Source organism: Coregonus lavaretus (genome assembly GCF_964263955.1).
Source record: "Coregonus lavaretus genome assembly, chromosome: 15".
In the NCBI taxonomy this organism is placed as follows: Eukaryota; Metazoa; Chordata; class Actinopteri; order Salmoniformes; family Salmonidae; genus Coregonus; species Coregonus lavaretus.
Window position 1 is genome coordinate 8,599,908 of NC_140002.1, and position 19,537 is coordinate 8,619,444.

The 19,537-nt window shown below is 44.0% G+C and overlaps 1 protein-coding gene across 1 annotated transcript in view; it reads right to left on the reverse strand.

Annotated features, from left to right (window-relative positions):
- Positions 1-19,537, reverse strand: part of LOC311142482 (uncharacterized protein) — a 43,720-nt gene that overhangs the window by 18,827 nt on the left and 5,356 nt on the right. The window contains exon 2 of the mRNA XM_084178132.1: positions 8,018-8,189. Coding sequence (XP_084034258.1) covers positions 8,018-8,189 — 172 coding nt within the window. The remainder of the gene's footprint in view (positions 1-8,017; positions 8,190-19,537) is intronic.

The window sequence follows — 19,537 nt, forward strand, 5'->3', positions numbered from 1 at the left end:
AACTACAGTTTTGGCAAGTCGGTTAGGACATCTACTTTGTGCATGACACAAGTAATTTTTCCAACAATTGTTTACAGACAGATTATTTCACTTCTAATTCACTGTATCACAATTCCAGTGGGTCAGAAGTTTACATACACTAAGTTGACTGTGCCTTTAAACAGCTTGGAAAATTCCAGAAAATGATGTTATGGCTTTAGAAGCTTCTGATAGGCTAAATTAACATAATTTGTGTCAATTGGAGGTGTACCTGTGGATGTATTTCAAGGCCTACCTTCAAACTCAGTGCCTCTTTGCTTGACATCATGGGAAAATCAAAAGAAATCAGCCCAGTCTGGTTCATCCTTGGGAGTATGGGACCATGGGACCACGCAGCCGTCATACCGCTCAGGAAGGAGACGCGTTCTGTCTCCTAGAGATGAACGTACTTTGGTGCGAAAAGTGCAAATCAATCCCAGAACAGCAGCAAAGGACCTTGTGAAGATCCTGGAGGAAACAGGTACAAAAGTATCTATATCCACAGTAAAACGAGTCCTATATCGACATAAGCTGAAAGGCCGCTCAGCAAGGAAGAAGCCACTGCTCCAAAACCGCCATAAAAAAGCCAGACTACAGTTTGCAACTGAACATGGGGACAAATATCGTACTTATTGGAGAAATGTCCTCTGGTCTGATGAAACAAAAATAGAACTGTTTGGCCATAATGACCATCGTTATGTTTGGAGGAAAAAGGGGGCATCTTGCAAGCCGAAGAACACCATCCCAACCGTGAAGCACGGGGGTGGCAGCATCATGCTGTGGGGGTGCTTTGCTGCAGGAGGGACTGGTGCACTTCACAAAATAGATGGCATCTTGAGGAAGGAAAAATATGTGGATATATTGAAGCAACATCTCAAGACATCAGTCAGGAAGTTAAAGCTTGGTCGCAAATGGGTCTTCCAAATGGACAATAACCCCAAGCATACTTCCAAAGTTATGGCAAAATGGCTTAAGGACAACAAAGTCAAGGTATTGGAGTGGCCATCACAAAGCCCTGACCTCAATCCTATAAAACATTTGTGGGCAGAACTGAAAAAGCGTGTGCGAGCAAGGAGGCCTACAAACCTGACTCAGTTACACCAGCTCTGTCAGGAGGAATGGGGCAAAATTCACCCAACTTATTGTGGGAAGCTTGTGGAAGGCTACCCGAAACATTTGACCCAAGTTAAACAATTTAAAGGCAATGCTACCAAATACTACTTGCGTGTATGTAAACTTCTGACCCACTGGGAATGTGATGAAAGAAACAAAAGCTGAAATAAGTAATTCTCTCTACATTTATTCTGACATTTCACATTCTTAAAATAAAGTGGTGATCCTAACGGACCTAAGAAAGGGTATTTTTTAGAAGGATTAGATGTCAGGAATTGTGAAAAACTGAGTTGAAATGTATTTGGCTAAGGTGTATGTAAACTTCCGACTTCAACTGTATATACAGTGGGGAGAACAAGTATTTGATACACTGCCAATTTTGCAGGTTTTCCTACTTACAAAGCATGTAGAGGTCTGTCATTTTTATCATAGGTACACTTCAACTGTGAGAGACGGAATCTAAAACAAAAATCCAGAAAATCACATTGTATGATTTTTCAGTAATTAATTTGCATTTTATTGCATGACATAAGTATTTGATCACCTACCAACCAGTAAGAATTCCGGCTCTCACAGACCTGTTAGTTTTTCTTTAAGAAGCCCTCCTGTTCTCCACTCATTACCTGTATTAACTGCACCTGTTTGAACTCATTACCTGTATAAAAGACACCTGTCCACACACTCAATCAAACAGACTCCAACTTCTCCACAATGGCCAAGACCAGAGAGCTGTGTAAGGACATCAGGGATAAAATTGTAGACCTGCACAAGGCTGGGATAGGCTACAGGACAATAGGCAAGCAGCTTGGTGAGAAGGCAACAACTGTTGGCGCAATTTTTAGAAAATGGAAGAAGTTCAAGATGACGGTCAATCACCCCGCGGTCTGGGGCTCCATGCAAGATCTCACCTCGTGGGGCATCAATGATCATGAGGAAGGTGAGGGATCAGCCCAGAACTACACGGCAGGACCTGATCAATGACCTGAAGACAGCTGGGACCACAGTCTCAAAGAAAACCATTAGTAACACACTATGCCGTCATGGATAAAAATCCTGCAGCGCACGCAAGGTCCCCCTGCTCAAGCCAGCGCATGTCCAGGCCCGTCTGAAGTTTGCCAATGACCATCTGGATGATCCAGAGGAGGAATGGGAGAAGGTCATGTGGTCTGATGAGACAAAAATATAGCTTTTTGGTCTAAACTCCACTCGCCGTGTTTGGAGGAAGAAGAAGGATGAGTACAACCCCAAGAACACCATCCCAACCGTGAAGCATGGAGGTGGAAACATCATTCTTTGGGGATGCTTTTCTGCAAAGGGGACAGGACGACTGCTCCGTATTGAGGGGAGGATGGATGGGGCCATGTATCGCGAGATCTTGGCCAACAACCTCCTTCCCTCAGTAAGAGCATTGAAGATGGGTCGTGGCTGGGTCTTCCAGCATGACAACGACCCGAAACACACAGCTAGGGCAACTAAGGAGTGGCTCCGTAAGAAGCATCTCAAGGTCCTGGAGTGGCCTAGCCAGTCTCCAGACCTGAACCCAATAGAAAATCTTTGGAGGGAGCTGAAAGTCCGTATTGCCCAGCGACAGCCCCGAAACCTGAAGGATCTGGAGAAGATCTGTATGGAGGAGTGGGCCAAAATCCCTGCTGCAGTGTGTGCAAACCTGGTCAAGACCTACAGGAAACGTATGATCTCTGTAATTGCAAACATAGGTTTCTGTACCAAATATTAAGTTCTGCTTTTCTGATGTATCAAATACTTATGTCATGCAATAAAATGCAAATGAATTACTTAAAAATCATACAATGTGATTTTCTGGATTTTTGTTTTAGATTCCGTCTCTCACAGTTGAAGTGTACCTATGATAAAAATTACAGACCTCTACATGCTTTGTAAGTAGGAAAACCTGCAAAATCGGCAGTGTATCAAATACTTGTTCTCCCCACTGTCCATATCCTTTTATAAAATATATTTCCCTTTATTACTTTCCAACCCCACGACCCCTTCTCTAATTGGAGTAAACTAGTGAACAACAACACTTAGGCCTCTACTTCCAGCTTATACATACTATATAAATTTTATGGACACAGTCAATTTTACAATAATTATATATTTTTTGTTTTTACTCCTGAACAGTATGCTTTACATTAGTTATCTTGTTGTTATTAGTTGTTGTTAGTTGTTATTAGTCCCATCCTTCAGCTCCATTCAACACCTCCCATCTATCTCTTAACACCATCCATATTGGATTTCTATTTGCCATATATTTTTCAACTGTAATCTGATGTCTCACAAAAGTTCTGAACCCTTCTATTCTCATTGTTTCTACACTAATATATCTTGATTAGATAAGTATTCAACACCCTGAGTCAATACATGTTATTATCACCTTTGGCAGCAATTACAGCTGTGAGTCTTTCTGGGTAAGTCTAAGAGCTTTCCACACCTGGATTGTGCAACATTTGCCCATTATTCTTTTCAAAATGCTTCACGCACTGTCACATTGGTTGTTGATCATTGCTAGACAACCATTTTCAGGTCTTGCCATAGATTTTCCAGCAGATTTAAGTCTAAATTGCTAACAAAAACATATGGAAATGTCTGCTCTACCCAAAATTACAACCAAATAATTGCAGCCTTACCGCAAAAGTGGAAGAGGAAAGTGGAAGGGGGAGAAAGTAAGGAACTTGTCTGTCGGCCTTGCATTAAAGAACATAATTGGTTAAGGAAAACTGTGATAAATAAAAAAGTATATCAGTTTCACTTAAGGACCAAAGGATTGACAGCCGTCCCATATAGATTGCAAAGTAGTTGGGAAGAGATCTTTGACGTACCGATCCCATGGCATAGTGTTTATGAACTGACACGCAAAACGACACCGGATTCAAAAATTAGAATCTTTCAATTTAAATTATTATATAAAATTCTTGCTACCAATAGAATGTTATTTATATGGGGTATACAATCTTCCCAACTTTGCAGATTTTGCTGTGAAGAGACAGAATCATTAGATCATTTGTTTTGGTTCTGTCCATTTGTAGCTTGTTTTTGGACACAGGTCCAGGAATGGCTAAAGGATTGCAATATTTACCTGGAACTAACCTTGCAGATAGCATTACTGGGTGATCTGAAAAGTCATAGTCAATCAATCAATAATATAATAATACTTTTAGCAAAAATGTTTGTTTTTAATTCACAATCTGTAGAAGCAATGAGAATAGAAAGGTTCAGAACTTTTGTAAAACATCACAGTACGGTTGAAATATATATGGCAAATAGAAAACCTATTTGGATGGTGTTAAGAGATAGATGGGAGGTATTGAATAGAGTTGAAGGATGGGACTAATAACAAATAACAACAAATAATAACAAAGATAGCTAATAATGTAAGCATACTGTGTCCATAATAAGTATATAGGTTGTATGTTGGGAGCTTTTGGGAAAGAGTACAGTTAGAAAGATATGGCATATAGAAGCAAACCGGATGGACATCATGAAAATGATCGGAGAGGTTGAGAGTAGAAGAAGTTCAGGAGCAATTTTTTTTAAAAAAAAAATAAAAAATAAAAAAAATATATATATATCTATATCTATATATCTATATATATATAATAGAATTATTGTAAAATTAACTCTGTCCATAAGGTGTAGATAGTAAGTATAGACCGGAAGTAGAGGCCTGGGTGTCACGATCGCCAATGAAGTATGACCAAAGCGCAGCGTTGGGAGTGAACATGATGATTTTAATTTTGAAACACACGACAAAACAAAACACGATCCGTGACGTCCTCAGTTACACCGACTGAATAAAGAACAAAAACCCACAACCACAAGGTGAACACAGACATTTAAATATGGCTCCCAATCAGAGATAACGAGCCGACAGCTGACACTCGTTACCTCCGATTGGGAGTCACTGACCAAACATAGAACGCGAACACCTAGACACTACCCACAGTACACAACACACGGAAATCTACACACCCTGACTAAACACAAAAAGTCCTAGAACCAGAGTGTGACAGTACCCCCCCCCAAAGGCGCGGACTGCGACCGCGCCTAACTACAAGCAAACAGGGGAGGGCTGGGTGGGCATTCCTCCTCGGCGGCGGCTCCGGCTCCGGGCTTCCTCCCCACTTCCTCTCCAACCCCCCAAAGTACCCCTGGTCCTGCCTAGCCCCGCTGGCCGGAACCGGACTGACGACACGCGCCCCTGGCTTGGTGCGTGGATCCTGGCTGGACGGCTCTGGCGGATCCCGGCTGGACGGCTCTGGCGGATCCCGGCTGGACGGCTCTGGCGGATCCCGGCTGGACGGCTCTGGCGGATCCCGGCTGGATGGCTCTGGCGGATCCCGGCTGGAAGGCTCTGGCGGATCCCGGCTGGAAGGCTCTGGCGGATCCCGGCTGGACGGCTCTGGCAGATCCCGGCTGGACGGCTCTGGCGGATCCTGGCTGGACGGCTCTGGCGGATCCTGGCTGGACGGCTCTGGCGGATCCTGGCTGGACGGCTCATGGCTGGCTGACGGATCTGGCTGCTCATGGCTGGCTGACGGATCTGGCTGCTCATGGATGGCTGACGGATCTGGCTGCTCATGGCTGGCTGACGGATCTGGCTGCTCATGGCTGGCGGAAGGATCTGGCTGCTCATGGCTGGCGGAAGGCTCTGGCTGATCCTGTCTGGCGGAAGGCTCTGGCTGATCCTGTCTGGCGGACGGCTCTGGCTGGACAGGGCTGACGACGCACCCCGTAGGCTCGGTGCGTTGAGCAGGGACAGGCCGGGCTGGGCTGGCGAAACGCACCACAGACTTGGTGCGGGGCGCAGGAACAGGCCGAGCTGGGCTGGCGACGCACCCCGTAGGCTTGGTGCGTTGAGCAGGGACAGACAGAACCGCACTGGGGACACACACCCCTGGCCCTACACGGGGATCAGGAACGGGCCGGACCGGACTGGAAACACCCCCCAGTACCTCTCGCCGTGCCTCCACACTTTCCATCCCCTTCGTAACCAGTGGCCCCCTTAAACTGGCGGCCATATCTGCCAACCTCTTGCACTCCTCCGGGCCGTACACCTTCTGCCCCGACGTCGTGAGCCCCCCCCTAAAAAATTTCTGGGGGTCTCTCCTCTCGGTGGACCAGGCCTCCATAGTCCTCTCCCAACCTTCGCTCTTCTGGCTCCACCACCCGTTATCCAACTGCTGCTTGGTCTCGTTGTGGTGGGTTTTTCTGTCACGATCGCCAATGAAGTATGACCAAAGCGCAGCGTTGGGAGTGAACATGATGATTTTAATTTTGAAACACACGACAAAACAAAACACGATCCGTGACGTCCTCAGTTACACCGACTGAATAAAGAACAAAAACCCACAACCACAAGGTGAACACAGACATTTAAATATGGCTCCCAATCAGAGATAACGAGCCGACAGCTGACACTCGTTACCTCCGATTGGGAGTCACTGACCAAACATAGAACGCGAACACCTAGACACTACCCACAGTACACAACACACGGAAATCTACACACCCTGACTAAACACAAAAAGTCCTAGAACCAGAGTGTAACACTGGGCATTGTTGTTCACTAATTTACTCCAAGTAGGGAAAGGATGGTGGGGTTGAAAAGTAATAAAGGGGAGTATATATATATAAAAAAAAAAAAAAAAACATGGGGGATTGGAAGTGATGCAGACAATTACATTGATAGAAGATACAATCTATCTGCAATATTAAGCTGATCCATTCCCCAAAAAATAAAAAAGTCTAAATTGTAACCTGGCCAGGAATATTCAGTGTCTTCTTGGTAAGCAAATCCAGTGTAGATTTGACCTTGTGTTTTAAGTTATTGTCCTGCTGAAAAGGTGAATGTATCTCCCAGTGTCTGGTAGAAAGCAGATGGAACCAGGTTTTCCTCTAGGATTTTGCCTGTGCTTAGCTCCATTCCGTTTCTTTTTTATCCTGAAAAACTCCCCACTCCTCAACGATTACAAGCATACCCATAACATGATGCAGCCACCACTATGCTTGAAAATATGGAGAGTGGTACTCAATGTGTTGTATTGGATTTGCCCCAAACCTAACACTTTGCATTCAGGACAAAAAGTTATTTGCTTTGCCAAATTTTTTTGCAGTATTACTTTAATGCCTTGTTGCAAACAATTGGAAAAAAGTATTCTGCACATGCTTCAATCTTTTCACTCTGTCAATTAGGTAAGTATTGTGAAGTAACTACAATGTTGTTAATCCATCTTCAGTTTTCTCCTATCACAGCCATTAAGCTAACTTTTTTAAAGTTAGCTTTTTTAAGCACATTTTTACTCCTGAACTTATTTAGGCTTGCAATATCAAAGGGGTTGAATACTTTTTGACTCAAGACATTTCAGATTTTCATTTGTAATGACATTATGGGGTATTATGTGTACGGCAGTGACAAAACAATCTCAATATAATACATTTTAAATTCATGCTGTAACACAACAAAATGTGGAAAAAGTCAAGGGGTGTGAATACTTTCTGAAGGCACTGTGTATATACAGTATATACTGTAAAATGCTTTTGATCTTGATGAGCCACCGTAGTGGTTCCTCCCAACCCCTCAACAGCTGTAGCCGTTATAGATACCCACTGGGAATACACTGGTTGAATCAACGTTGTTTCCACGTCATTGCAATGAAATTACGTTGAACCAACGTGGAATAGACGTTGAATTGATGTCTGTGCCCAGTTGGTAGCTAGTTCGCTTGATGAGAAGTCGGACAGAAATACTTGATGAAAGACGTGAAAACTGTCTCAGGCTAAACAAACAGCTATATTGCTCAATCGAATATCAGACAGTGCCTCCTAGGAATTTCTCTGTTCATGGTGTGTGTGTGTGTACACTAGTTACCTGCTGGTCGGCCTGTATCTTGCGTCCCACCACTCGGAATGTGTTGGCCACGGGGTTGTGGTAGATCTGGACCCTGCTGAAGGCCTGGCCCCCTGCACCTGCCGGCACCCAGCGCTTGTTAGCATCTTCGTACAGCATGACCGTGGCCCGCGCCTGGCAGATACTAGACTCACTGAGAGAGAAAGAGAGAAAGAGAGGGGGGGGGGGGGGGGGGGTGGACAGAGAGACAGAGATGGAGGAGATGAGAGGGGAAGGGATAGAAGGGTGGAGGAGAGGGACAGAGAGCGAAAGAGATGGAGGAAGAAGAGAGATGAAGGGAGAGAGAGAGAGAGAGAGAGAGAGAGAGAGAGAGAGAGAGGGAGAGAGGGAGAGATGGGGAGATGAGAGGGGAAGGGGAAGAGAGTGACCGAGAGATAGAAACATGGAGAGTGTGGAGGGGAAGAAAGAGATGGGGGGAGGAGAGAGAAAGGGAATGAATTAATTCAGTCATCTCCAACGAGGAAGTAACAAGATGGCCCATTTCTGGGTATTGAGTGCAGTCAGTGCACTGTTGTGGACATTGCTTTGTTGTCGATGTTGCTTATGGCAGTAAGAGCAAGATGAGGAACTTCAGGATGGCTAAAAGAGATTACGAAGCATTGTTTTACAGTAAACAGATACGGCCACTTATGCCTTTTTAGCACTGTTTTTCTGGAAGCTGTGCTGCGCCATTTTCTCTACATTTTCCCTCATGTGGGCCAGCCCCCTAGCAATTCGAGTTCTAGCCAATGAGCTTCAGCCCCTCGCCATTTGAGTGACAGTTAGCAAGATGCCCACACAGCAGAGAGAGAGCAATGACGTGGTGCACATATCTGTATATACACTACATGACCAAATGTATGTGGACACCTGTTCGTCGAACATCACATTCCAAAATCATGGACATTAATATAGAGTTGGTCCCCCCTTTGCTGCTATAACAGCCTCCACTCTTCTGGGAAGGCTTTCCACTAGTTGTTGGAACATTGTTGCGGGGACTTGCTTCCATTCAGCCACAAGAGCATTAGTGAGGTCGGGCACTGATGTTGGGCGATTAGGCCTGGCTCGCAGCCGGCGTTCCAATTAATCCCAAAGGTGTTTGATGGGGTTGAGGTCAGGGCTCTGTGCAGGCCAGTCAAGTTCTTAAACAACGATCTTGACAAACCATTTCTGTATGGACCTCGCTTTGTGCACAGGGGCAATGTCATGCTAAAACAGGAAAGAGCCTTCCCAAACTGTTGCCACAAAGTTGGAAGCACAGAATCATCCAGAATGTCACTGTATGCTGTAGCATTAAGATTTCCCTTCACTGGAACTAAGGGGCCTAGCCCAAACCATGAAAAACAGCCCCAGACCATTAGTCCTCCTCCATCAAACTTTACAGTTGGCACTATGCATTGGGGCAGGTAGCGTTCTCCTGGCATCCGCCAAACCCAAATTCGTCCGTCGGACTGCCAGATGGTGAAGAGTGATTCATCACTCCAGAGAATGCGTTTCCACTGCTCCAGAGTCCAATGGCGGCGAGCTTTACACCACTCCAGCATTTTGGAACTCGGTAGTGAGTGTTGCAACAGATGATTTTTACTCGCTGCGCGCTTCAGCACTCAGCAGTCCCGTTCTGTGAGCTTGTATGGCCTACCACTTCACAGCTGAGCCGTTGTTGCTCCTAGATGTTTCCACTTCACAATAACAGCACTTACAGTTGACCAGGGCAGCTCTAGCAGGACAGAAATTTGACGAACTGACTTGTTGGAAAGGTGGCATCCTATGACGGTGCCATGTTGAAAGTCACTGAGCTCTTCAGTACGGGCTATTCTACTGCCAATGTTTGTCTATGAAGATTGCATGGCTGTGTGTTCGATTTTATAAACCTGTCAGCAACGGGTTTGGCTGAAATAACTGAATCCACTCATTTGAAGGGGTGTCCACATACTTCTGTATATATAGTGTATGTGAGGTAGTTAGCAATTTCCAGGGACCACTTTTGGCTCATGAGCACTACTATGGCCGGGACAATACCAGTATTGCGATATTTATACTCATTGGTCCTTTAAAAACCTGCTGTATGTAAAATATTGTGCGCTATAGCTTGGGAAATAAATAAATGTGACTCTGGATGACAACATAATGATGTTTGTTTCCAACATTAGGGCTGTTTTCCTAAAGAAGTTCAATCCTCTTAGTGTTTTGTTTCCTTGCCACGATACGAACGAGTATCGCAATACTGGTATCGTCCCGGCCCTAAGAACTAGAGGCCTTCACATCTAGTCCAAAAAGTTGGACCTGTTCCGAAATGGACCTGGGGCTTTCCCACCCGGACCCGATATGCATAAATAAATAAAAATTATATTGGAGACCCGTTCCTAACGGACCCGGGGGCAACTAGATCCGTTCCGTATAGACCTGGTCGGATCCATACCTGGTCTGATCCGAGTGAGGTAAGCAGTAAGCAGCTGATAACGTGCGAGGGTGAGGAGGTAGAGAGAGGTGATGTTCTAGCAGGGGCCGTGCTATGTCACACACAGTGTGTGTGTAGGCTGCTGTGAGTGTGAGCGAGTGACACGGCGAGCAGGGAGGATGGCGGGAGGGATGAGATACAGCAACCAACTAAGCCAACTCACGCTTTAGTAGACTAATAGCTGCCATAGAGTAGCTAGGTTATTTATCATCCAATATGATTACATAGTACCGGTCTTGACTGCATCAAATCGGGAGAAGCTAATTAAGCTAGCTAGGCTAAATCGAGGTACGCGCTTTCTCGTCCTACACAGTTACAAACAACAACAACTCCATTCAGAATATTAAGTAGCAGCCTACCTGTTGCCACTTGGTCGTTGTAGCCTGTTCTTCTTCCTTTAACTTTTAATTCCATCATTTTAATTCCATCTTCCATTGATTAGGTATCTCTTAACTTGATGCTCTATGACTGTAGCCTATTGCAGCTTTGATGACTTATGATTGGCCAACAACAACAACAGCAATCAACACACACCACTCTCGTGAAAAGCAAGAGCAGCAGCATAAATTATACAACTTCTCTCTCAACTGTATCAGTCATGTTCGGATCTGTACGGGTACTTCAGGACAAGTCAGTTAAAATTACACATACCCGAGAACCGTGACAATCATATCAGATCTGACCCAGACCCGTGACATTATTTAGAATTCTGGATCCGGACCCGCTCGGGTCCCAGATCGGGTCTTCGTGTATAGTCCGTGAAGACCTCTACTAAGAACTACTGGCTAAAAAGTATACAAATGTACCGGAGAATCTCTTTAAGAGGGTGCCATTGTGGATTCTCTGTCTCAGATTCTGCTACCATGCAAGGTCACACGTGGCGTCGCCACGGTAACGCGTGTGAGAAAGTCTCAGCTACTTCCTCCTCCTCCGCAGTGTGTCTGTGGTGTGAGACGTGAAACAATCTCTGACTTCCTGACCAGGGGAATCCGAACCCTGAAAAACTTCCTGCTCTCACAAACTGCTGCCTAATATGGTCTGGCTCAGTGGCCTTGGCTCGCCCTTGGCTTCGGCACACTGCAAACACACAGGCATACACACGCACAAAGGTGCAGGCGTCAAATGCACACATCGCATCCACACCAGGATATGCACCCCAAAAAACACACAAGTATGCACACAGGCACACACACACACGAGGCGTTATGTTCAGAGGATGCAGGATTTAATCTTATTTCAATCCACCTCAATTAGGCAGAGACTAAGCCTTTCTGCCATCTATTACGCTACGTTATCTGACAAGCATTTGAGTGAGTACAGTGATTTTAAAATAATCATGACATCAACCTAAATTCTGCAGGTTCTTTAACGAAAAATCATGACATGACTGCATAACTGTTTCGGAGACACACTTTTACCTAAAAGGCTACCTGAAAAACAACAAGGTGACAAGAGTATGCAACTGTAATATGCAGTCAGATATGAAAGGGTTGAAGACTAAAAGCAGTATTTGATGCTCAGGTCTGCCTATAGAAGGCACTGCAAATTCCTGTTCTTCACGTGTGTCTGCCTTTCTACTCACCTCATTTTCCCTCTCTTCACCAACCTCTCCCTCCCTCCCTCCCTCCCCCTCTTGGTTTCTAGGAGTTGTGCTGTATCTGGGGTTGAGTTTGTTTACAGAGCCTATGGTGCCTGTGGACACTGTGTGTGTGTCCAGCCCTGCAGCAGTGACAACAAACACATTCACAAATAGGCCTACCAGTGCTGCATAGAAAGTCAAATAGACAGAGACACACAAACAAGGACACACAGGTAATTGAAACACCCACATACAATAGCAGAGCCACTAAAGTTCTTGAACGTGTCAAATAATAGCGGCAAGTGTGTATAGGGCTTACTATCAGTTCTCTCAAAGTACTGTTCACTGACCCTAAATCAGAGAGCCTGACTCAACTACAGTGTTGACTTGATCTACGAGTATTGAAAGATTTAGCGTTCTGCTCAGCTCATGTCCAAGGCCAAATGTGCTGTATGCTACTGAGAGAGAGGTCATAATCTTATCATCACTTTCACACGCTTTTGTCTTCGTGTTTGTGTCTAGGCTTAGACAGGAAGTACACATACACTTGTGCACACATACACACGTAGGCACACACAATTTCACACACACACAATCTCTCTCACAGCACACACACAGTCACACCTAACTCCATCAAAACAGAAAGACACAGACAGATAAACAGACACTAGTTGACAGACAGACAGAGAGACAGACAGACAGTCAGACACTAGTTGACAGACAGTCAGACAGACACTAGTTGACAGACAGAGACAGTCAGACACAGAGAGACAGTCAGACAGACACTAGTTGATAGACAGACAGAGAGACAGTCAGACAGACAGACAGACAGACACTAGTTGATAGACAGAGAGACAGAGAGACCTTTGTACTTTAACTATTTGCACATCATTACAACACTGTATATAGACATAATGAGACAATTGAAATGTATTTATTATTTTGGAACTTTTGTGAGTGTAATGTTTACTGTTCATTTTTTATTGTTTATTTCACTTTTGTTTATTATCTATTTCACTTGCTTTGGCAATGTAAACATATGTTTCCCATGCCAATAAAGCCCCTTAAGTTGAATTGAAATTGAATTGAGAGACAGTCAGACAGACACTAGTTGACATACAAACAAAGAGACAGACAGAGAGACAGTCAGACAGACACTAGTTGACATACAAACAGAGAGACAGACAGAGAGACAGTCAGACAGACACTAGTTGACAGACAGACAGACCGAGAGACTGTCAAGACAGACACTAGTTGACAGAAAGACAGCCAGTCTGACAGACACTAGTTCACAGACAGACAGAGACCAACAGAGAGAGAAACAGAAAGACAGACAGAGACACAGAGAGCGAAAGACAGACAGACATTGCCGGATGGTGGTAGAGATGTGACAATGATTGATGGAGCGGCCACAGAATGAAACATGCGATGAGTCGAGTGTAGACAAACATTCAATGTTGTTGCCACTTCCTCTTCCTGGTTAAGAGCCACACTGCAACTTCCTGCTCACTGGGAGAATGAATGCTATCAAATATACTGGGTGAGCTTTAGGGTGAAGTTGCCCTAGATGCTGATCTTGAGTCAGTTTTGCATGTACCACACTGATGGTTAAAGTAAGGTCCTAAATCTGATCCTAGATCTGTACCTACTAGGGGAAATTTCATTCCGGAGCCCTGTTCACTGGGGAATGCTATAAAACACACTGGGTTAGCATCAGCATCAGCTCTTATAATGAATATGTGCTCTGTTGAGTGACTAAAGAGGTAAACTGCAATAGGTTAACCTTAGCTTAGCACACACACACCTAATTACATCGAAACGCAAAAGAGAGAGAGATATATGAAAGTCATAGGCCAATATAAAATTATATAGACCAATTGTGAGATTCATTTATTCTCTCTCTCACATACATACATACATATATATATACATACACACACACACACACACACACACACACACACACACACACATACACATACACATACACATACATATATATATATATATATACGTACATACATACAGTGGGGAGAACAAGTATTTGATACACTGCCGATTTTGCAGGTTTTCCTACTTACAAAGCATGTAGAGGTCTGTAATTTTTATCATAGGTACACTTCAACTGTGAGAGACGTAATCTATAACAAAAATCCAGAAAATCACATTGTATGATTTTTAAGTAATTAATTTGCATTTTATTGCATGACATAAGTATTTGATCACCTACCAACCAGTAAGAATTCTGGCTCTCACAGACCTGTTAGTTTTTCTGTAAGAAGCACTCCTGTTCTCCACTCATTACCTGTATTAACTGCACCTGTTTGAACTCGTTACCTGTATAAAAGACACCTGTCCACACACTCAATCAAACAGACACCAACCTCTCCACAATGGCCAAGACCAGAGAGCTGTGTAAGGACATCAGGGATAAAATTATAGACCTGCACAAGGCTGGGATGGGCTACAGGACAATAGGCAAGCCGCTTGGTGAGAAGGCAACAACTGTTGGCGCAATTATTAGAAAATGGAAGAAGTTCAAGATGACGGTCAATCACCCTCGGTCTGGGGCTCCATGCAAGATCTCACCTCGTGGGGCATCAATGATCATGAGGAAGGTGAGGGATCAGCCCAGAACTACACGGCAGGACCTGGTCAATGACCTGAAGAGAGCTGGGACCACAGTCTCAAAGAAAACCATTAGTAACACACTATGCCGTCATGGATTAAAATCCTGCAGCGCACGCAAGGTCCCCCTGCTCAAGCCAGCGCATGTCCAGGCCCGTCTGAAGTTTGCCAATGACCATCTGGATGATCCAGAGGAGGAATGGGAGAAGGTCATGTGGTCTGATGAGGCAAAAATAGAGCTTTTTGGTCTAAACTCCACTCGCCGTGTTTGGAGGAAGAAGAAGGATGAGTACAACCCCAAGAACACCATCCCAACCATGAAGCATGGAGGTGGAAACATCATTCTTTGGGGATGCTTTTCTGCAAAGGGGACAGGACGACTGCACCGTATTGAGGGGAGGATGGATGGGGCCATGTATCGCGAGATCTAGGCCAACAACCTCCTTCCCTCAGTAAGAGCATTGAAGATGGGTCGTGGCTGGGTCTTCCAGCATGACAACGACCCGAAACACACAGCCAGGGCAACTAAGGAGTGGCTCCGTAAGAAGCATCTCAAGGTCCTGGAGTGGCCTAGCCAGTCTCAAGACCTGAACCCAATAGAAAATCTTTGGAGGGAGCTGAAAGTCCGTATTGCCAAACGTCAGCCTCGAAACCTTAATGACTTGGAGAAGATCTGCAAAGAGGAGTGGGACAAAATCCCTCCTGAGATGTGTGCAAACCTGGTGGCCAACTACAAGAAACGTCTGACCTCTGTGATTGCCAACAAGGGTACTAAGTCATGTTTTAAAGAGGGGTCAAATACTTATTTCCCTCATTAAAATGCAAATCAATTTATAACATTTTTGACATGCGTTTTTCTGGATTTTATTGTTGTTATTCTGTCTCTCACTGTTCAAATAAACCTACCATTAAAATTATAGACTGATAATTTCTTTGTCAGTGGGCAAACGTACAAAATCAGCAGGTGATCAAATACTTTTTTCCCTCACTGTGTGTGTGTGTGTGTGTGTGTGTGTGTATATATATATATATATATATATATATATATACACACACACACACACACACACACACACACACAGAGTGGGGGAAAAAAGTATTTAGTCAGCCACCAATTGTGCAAGTTCTCCCACTTAAAAAGATGAGAGGCCTGTAATTTTCATCATAGGTACACGTCAACTATGACAGACAAAATGAGAAGAAAAAAATCCAGAAAATCACATTGTAGGGTTTTTTATGAATTTATTTGCAAATGATGGTGGAAAATAAGTATTTGGTCAATAACAAAAGTTTCTCAATACTTTGTTATATACCCTTTGTTGGCAATGACACAGGTCAAACGTTTTCTGTAAGTCTTCACAAGGTTTTCACACACTGTTGCTGGTATTTTGGCCCATTCCTCCATGCAGATCTCCTCTAGAGCAGTGATGTTTTGGGGCTGTCGCTGGGCAACACAGACTTTCAACTCCCTCCAAAGATTTTCTATGGGGTTGAGATCTGGAGACTGGCTAGGCCACTCCAGGACCTTGAAATGCTTCTTACAAAGCCACTCCTTCGTTGCCCGGGCGGTGTGTTTGGGATCATTGTCATGCTGAAAGACCCAGCCACGTTTCATCTTCAATGCCCTTGCTAATGGAAGGAGGTTTTCACTCAAAATCTCACGATACATGGCCCCATTCATTCTTTCCTTTACACGGATCAGTCGTCCTGGTCCCTTTGCAGAAAAACAGCCCCAAAGCATGATGTTTCCACCCCCATGCTTCACAGTAGGTATGGTGTTCTTTGGATGCAACTCAGCATTCTTTGTCCTCCAAACACGACGAGTTGAGTTTTTACCAAAAAATTCTATTTTGGTTTCATCTGACCATATGACATTCTCCCAATCCTCTTCTGGATCATCCAAATGCACTCTAGCAAACTTCAGACGGGCCTGGACATGTACTGGCTTAAGCAGGGGGACACGTCTGACTCTGCAGGATTTGAGTCCCTGGTGGCGTAGTGTGTTACTGATGGTAGGCTTTGTTACTTTGGTCCCAGCTCTCTGCAGGTCATTCACTAGGTCCCCCCCGTGTGGTTCTGGGATTTTTGCTCACCGTTCTTGTGATCATTTTGACCCCACGGGGTGAGATCTTGCGTGGAGCCCCAGATCGAGGGAGATTATCAGTGGTCTTGTATGTCTTCCATTTCCTAATAATTGCTCCCACAGTTGATTTATTCAACCCAAGCTGCTTACCTATTGCAGATTCAGTCTTCCCAGTCTGGTGCAGGTCTACAATTTTGTTTCTGGTGTCCTTTGACAGCTCTTTAGTCTTGGCCATAGTGGAGTTTGGAGTGTGACTGTTTGAGGTTGTGGACAGGTGTCTTTTATACTGATAACAAGTTCAAACAGGTGCCATTAATACAGGTAATGAGTGGAGGACAGAGGAGCCTCTTAAAGAAGAAGTTACAGGTGTGTGAAAGCCAGAAATCTTGCTTGTTTGTAGGTGACCAAATACTTGTTTTCCACCATAATTTGCAAATTAATTAATTAAAAATCCTACAATGTGATTTTCTGGAGAGAAAAAAACTCAATTTGTCTGTCATAGTTGATGTGTACCTATGATGAAAATTACAGGCCTCTCATCTTTTTAAGTGGGAGAACTTGCACAATTGGTGGCTGACTAAATACTTTTTTCCCCCCACTGTATACCCCCCTTCTAATAAAGTACTTTGTTTAGAAACAGTCATTTGACTCAATCAAGGACATTATGTGAATTCAACGATATACACTGTGTATACTTAAGCAATAAGGCACGAGGGGGTGTGGTATATGGCCAATATACCACGGCTAAGGGCTGTTCTTAAACACGACGCAAAGCGGAGTGCCTGGATATAGCCCTTATCCGTGGTATATTGGCCATGTACCACAAACCCCCGAGGTGCCTTATTGCTATTATATACTGGTTACCAACATAATTACAGCAGTAAAAATAAATGTTTTGTTATACCCATGGTATACGGTCTGAAATACCACGGCTGTCAGCCATTCAGGGCTCGAACCAATTGTTGGCTGACTAAATACTTTTTTTCCCCCACTGTATACACATACATATACACACACGTATATACAGTTGAAGTCGGAAGTTTACATACACCTTAGCCAAATACATTTAAACTCAGTTTTTCACAATTCCTGACATTTAATCCTAGTAAACCTTCCCTGTCTTAGGTCAGTTAGGATCACCACTTTATTTTAAGAATGTGAAATGTCAGAATAATAGTAGAGAGAATGATTTATTTCAGCTTTTGTTTCTTTCATCACATTCCCAGTGGGTCAGAAGTTTACATACACTCAATTAGTATTTGGTAGCATTGCCTTTAAATTGTTTAACTTGGGTCAAACGTTTCGGGTAGCCTTCCACAAGCTTCCCACAATAAGTTGGGTGAATTTTGACTCATTCCTCCTGACAGAGCTGGTGTAACTGAGTCAGGTTTGTAGGCCTCCTTGCTCGCACATGCTTTTTCAGTTCTGCCCACAAATGTTCTATAGGATTGAGGTCAGGGCTTTGTGATGGCCACTCCAATACCTTGACTTTGTTGTCCTTAAGCCATTTTGCCACAACTTTGGAAGTATGCTTGGGGTCATTGTCCATTTGGAAGACCCATTTGCGACCAAGCTTTAACTTCCTGACTGATGTCTTGAGATGTTGCTTCAATATATCCACATTATTTTCCTTCCTCATGATGCCATCTATTTTGTGAAGTGCACCAGTCCCTCCTGCAGCAAAGCACCCCCACAGCATGACGCTCTAACCAGAATAGAAAGAGGAGTGGGAGGCCCCGGTGTACAACTGAGCAAGAGGACAAATACATTAGTGTCTAGTTTGAGAAACAGACGCCTCACAAGTCCTCAACTGGCAGCTTCATTAAATAGTACCCGCAAAACACCAGTCTCAACGTCAACAGTGAAGACCTTCTAGGCAGAGTTGCAAAGAAAAAGCCATATCTCAGACTGGCCAATAAAAAGAAAAGATTGAGATGGGCAAAAGAACACAGACACTGGACAGAGGAAGACTGGAAAAAAGTGTTATGGACAGACTAATCAAAGATTGAGGTGTTCGGATCACAAAGAAGAACATTTGTGAGATGCAGACCAAATGAAAAGATGCTGGAGGAGTGCTTGATGGTCTGGGGTTGCTTTGGTGGTGGTAAAGTGGGAGATTTGTACAGGGTAAAAGGGATCTTGAAGAAGGAAGGCTATCACTCCATTTTGCAATGCCATGCCATACTCTGTGGACGGCGCTTGATTGGAGCCAATTTCCTCCTACAACAGGACAATGACCTAAAGTACAGCTCCAAACTATGCAATAACTATTGAGGGAAGAAGCAGTCAGCTGGTATTCTGTCTATAATGGAGTGGCCAGCACAGTCACCAGATCTCAACCCTATTGAGCTGTTGTGGGAGCAGCTTGACCGTATGGTACATAAGAAATGCCAATCCAACTTGTGGGAGGTGCTTCAGGAAGCATGGGGTGAAATCTCTTCAGATTACCTCAACAAAATGACAACTAGAATGCCAAAGGTCTGCAAGGCTGTAATTGCTGCAAATGGAGGATTCTTTGACGAAAGCAAAGTTTGAAGGACACAATCACTATTTCTATTAAAAATCATTATTTCTAACCTTGTCAATGACTACATTTCCTATGCATTTTGCTATATTTCCTATTCAAACTCATTTCATGTATGTTTTCATGGAAAACAAGGAAATGTGTAAGTGACCCCTAACTTTTGAACGGTAGTGTGTGTATATATATATATATATAATATATATATATATATATATATATTACAAGTGGCG